Genomic DNA, 4502 nt, shown 5'->3' with positions numbered 1-4502 from the left:
TTACAACTTTTCATTCTTTATATCTACGGATGCTCCAAGGTTGTCCATCTTTAATTAAAACATTTAATCCCGAATTTAATCTATAGCATTTTTTTCTTTAAAGTATAACACTGTACATTCTTTAAATATTATAACCATAGCATTGAATACAAAAGTATATCCTATGGTTCTCCGAATTTTATTATTTTCTTATTTTTGTTATTAGTCTGAGATAGATCTACTACGGTATGAAGTGTTTTTGTAAAAAAGGTCAATAAACACCTATCAAGTTTATTTACTAAGTTACGAGCTATTTTATCTATGAGTTTTAAAAAGTTTCGCATAGATTTACAAATAATAAATAAGTTGTGCAATTTTTTTATTTTCCGCCAGTTTTATTTATATCTTTGATAAACATCTTATTATTAAACAAATATATAAATATTTAAGTTAAAAAAAAAACATATTTGTAACTCGGAATTTGTAACATAAAATGATAAGTAATCACTAAAGTTGCCACGAAACTGATATATTCATTTTTTTTCTAAATTATAATTAAACATTATTTTCTTTAAAGTCACGAGGTGAAAAAGCTGTAGATGTAAGAATTTCATGATCGTTTTGTGAAAAAAGGTTTCAATAAGATTTAGAGAGAATAGATAAGATAGATAGATAGAGAGAGAATAGAGAATAGAATAGATAGATTAGAATAGAATTTAGATAGATTAGAGAGAATAGATTTAGAGAGAAAAGATTTTTTAGAGAATAGATAGAGAGAATAGATAGAATAGAGAATAGATTTCAATAGGTAGGTATTAAAAAAAAATCGTTTCTGGTAATCATTTAATACTGTACAATTTAAATGTAGTTAAACTTGAAAATCATCTAAGTACATCACCATAATCATTACCGAACATTTTTCACTTGATATTTAAATTTCTTTAATAAACTTCCGTTTCAATGTCAACACTTTAACTGCAGCAGTTTATTTACAATATCGTTTCCTTATTACAGCTCTACCAAATTTATCTTGTTCACGAGAAATCTTTAATATTTTCCGAGATATTTTCCCTAGAGATATTATGATAGGAGCAATAATTAAATATACAGTTAACTATAAGTATATTTCGACATTGTAAGATAACAAAGAAGCATAATTTATCCGTGAGCTAATAAATACACTTAAAGAGGACTTTTCATTCGGTATTTATGTGGTTTTAAAGCGGGATTCTTATCTTATGTAGGTATGTCGGTCATGCAACGAAAGTTAGCGGTGAACGATTTTGATTTGACATGACCAATTTTAGCTCCAACTTTCTACTTTATGAAACTGCCGAGACGATATTTTAAGCTCTAATAGAACATCCAGAAAAATATACTGGTAGTGGTGTGAAGGGACCTAGTTTTTGATAGGTGTGCATTTGGTTTTCTTGAGTGTAACTAATATAATTTCTCTAAACTATTTAGAACTGGCCTGATTGTCCATTTAAATACTCAGCAGCATTTTGAACTAAAACTCCGAGAAACTATTATTATTATCTACTCGCTAAGTACTTGTATCGGAAAATTGTTGTACTTGGTGATCTAAAATTAGCCGGACATTTTACCAGGACATGCTGCAACAAGCATAATAGAGAAGCTATACAGGGTGATTCAGAACTTATCTAAAAAAAAATTCTGGATGTACANTCAACAATAACATTAGGTATCTGCTTATAATAAAATTTCTACACAGACTTATAACAAGGTACATTAAAAAAATAAGAATCGTCAAAGTAAACTAAAGCCTTAAAAACTTAAAATAAATAAATCATGAGCTACTCCAGAAACCACTTTAACCGCTCAGTTATTTGTCGAGAAACCAATTGAACGCATGAACGAAGCGAACTCCAATCAAGAACTTAAGACACACGTGACTTTTAAATTTCTCGATTTCTCAACACTTTTTTCTCTCGCTTCGAGAAGTCTCGACTAGAAACCCTACTGCCAATCCAAGAACAAGGATAAATGCAAGTGCCCACGCAATGCACACAGATCACATCAGGCTGTAGTGTTTTGCACAGTGAGCACTTACCTTACATCCATACCATGGTCAACCAGTTCAAAGTATAGGACAGCCTGATTTTGAACTAACCTACAAGCTACAGTATTATGGTATTTCATCTAGCCTACCAAATACGTAGAATGTGTATGGTACTGTAGAGACTTTATTTCACATTTCCAGCTATCGGTTCCTTATTGCAAATTATTCCAAATTTCATCCTCTACAATCCCCCAAATACGTATTATTTGTTTTTTTAATTGTCTGCTTTTTTCATTTTTATTACAGGTGGCAAAGTACTCAAATAAACAAAAAAATTAAAACTGTACCACAAATAAATAACTTCAGACAATAATGTATTACTTGTGCGTTTAATAAATGAATTTAATTCAAATTTAATAATGATTACTCCATTTGAGTCCAAATGATTTAAAGGGGAAATTTTTTTGTTTGAATAAGAAATTTAGTAACACATAGGTTCCACAGATAACTTTTAAAAGGTAGAAATGATAAAAATAATTTATTTTGCCACTAATAAAAAAAATATGTAAAACTTGGTGCAAACCTCATTAAAAGAAAGTTAATCTTACTGCGATTTTAAATTAAAAAATTTCTAATAAGTTTAATCAAAATTTGATAGAAAAAAGTTAGTTCAAATGTACGAGTAGTGTTAAAATAATTTTTCAATAATTAAAAAAAAAACGAAAAATAAACTACAGCTATGGATGATATACTTACATTTCCTTTATAAGAAAAATCAATGTTGGTTAAATAAGGTTCCGGTATAGCGACGGAATCTCCTATTATAACTCCTTTCCCATCGGCTAAATTAAAAACTGTCACAACCACACAAGTCCCAGCCTTATCGACCAAACAGAATGTACTAAAATGATTATATAATTATTCCATATGCATAAAAACCAGGAATAATTTTTAATTTCTCCAGTTTATACTCACAATGGTACTGTATCCTCATTCCTAACTGAACAAACCACTTTCCCTAAAATCACTCGTTCTTCATTAATGCCGGGTTTTAAATCTGACAATTTTGTTTCAATAAGCTTTACCGCTTCACCGTTGGAAGACGTATAACTTCCTCCACTGTAAGGACCCAACTGTTTTGAATCTATTGACTAAAACAGAAATCGGAAATGTATGTACTAGATGATCTATATTTTAAAACATTAGAGCAAAATTTCGGGTATCTGAGTCGCAGTTGTCGAAGGTCAGGATTATCGGAGGTATACTTAATAGTGTATTATTATCCGTGTTATCCAATAAAAAACACCCACATTACCACGCACCATATACTTTTTTTATAATTTACCTGAAGTGTCTGTTGCAATCGTTTAGGTTTCATTTTTCCACTTGTAGACACCAATTCTTGTATGTCATTCAAATACTTCACGAGTTGCTTCTCCTTAATCGTAGGTGGTTCCCAAGTGGGGTCGAAAAGGGAAGCTTCGTTAAACGATTCTAAAGCTAGTTTATATTCTTCTTCGTATTTTAACGTCTAAAAAGAAAACTTGTTTTAATAGTACACGACAGTCAGAAGATAACTTACTATGCCCTTATTGTAGTGTAGGTCTGGAGTACTTTTAGCTACTAAATCTTTTTCCTGAAAAGAATATTGTATGGAAATACACTTAGTAGAATTGTTTCCAAAAACTTACCGCTTGTGAATAAGCACTTAAACATTGTTTTAGAATTTTCGGATTTTGCTGTATTCCAAAAAATGATGATAAATGGGCATTGCCTAATACTGCCCAAGATAAGCCATCATGTGGATCCAGCTGAACGGCTTCTTTTGCATAACTTAATCCTTTTTCTATATTCTTTACCCTTTCTTCCCTATTTTTTGATGCTGCTTGTCTTGATAACATAGACAGACTTCTTAAAGAATATTTGTTCTTTTTCTATCAACAAAACTGTATAATATTGTGGAAGGAGAAAAATTTCATACTAACCTCCTTTAGGGCTCCTTCAAAACAATTAATGGATTTTCCTAATTCATCATTTTTCCAATAACATTCTCCCAATTCGTTCCATGCATCGACTAACTTTGGGTCTAACTTGATTGATTTTGATAGTAAATTTTCTGCTTCTTTGTTGTATTTAGGTACAACATTGAGTAGCTTTCCTTTCAAAAAGTTATATTTTGCACGACTTACATCCTTAATTAGTGGTTCATGATCATTAAATAGTTTTAAAGTAGTTTGCAGTAACATTTGGATTTCCTCATTTTTCCTTATTGCATCTTCAATCTTGTGATTTTCAAAATATCTATCTCTAAATAAATAAACAGCATCTACCTTATCCTACAATTGTTCATAGTTTTATGGAAAAATAACCATACTGTTTAAGTTTAATTGTAAAGTGAACCTGCACCTGGTATATATTTCTAATTTTTCTACTTACATTAAGAAATTGTAGTAAATCTTCATGCTTTTCTTCACATTTACATGCAAAAATATCTTCATTC

General features: G+C 30.2%; 1 protein-coding gene across 1 annotated transcript; it reads right to left on the bottom strand.

The window, feature by feature from the left end:
- On the bottom strand, positions 1-3903 carry LOC111692086 (tetratricopeptide repeat protein 5-like). The gene is made up of 6 exons (XM_023455799.1): positions 3694-3903; positions 3585-3638; positions 3348-3533; positions 2978-3153; positions 2759-2903; positions 1-48 (listed from the first exon to the last, which is right to left on the bottom strand). Exons 1-6 carry the CDS (start codon positions 3901-3903, stop codon positions 1-3), a joined length of 819 nt encoding a protein of 272 aa, XP_023311567.1.
- Between the last annotated feature and the right edge of the window lie 599 nt (positions 3904-4502).

The sequence above is a fragment of the Anoplophora glabripennis genome, unplaced genomic scaffold, assembly GCF_000390285.2.
Source record: "Anoplophora glabripennis isolate ALB-LARVAE unplaced genomic scaffold, Agla_2.0 scaffold931, whole genome shotgun sequence".
Taxonomy (NCBI): Eukaryota; Metazoa; Arthropoda; class Insecta; order Coleoptera; family Cerambycidae; genus Anoplophora; species Anoplophora glabripennis.
The sequence above is the reverse complement of the archived record's forward strand: the minus strand, read 5'-3'. Positions and strand labels throughout refer to the sequence as shown.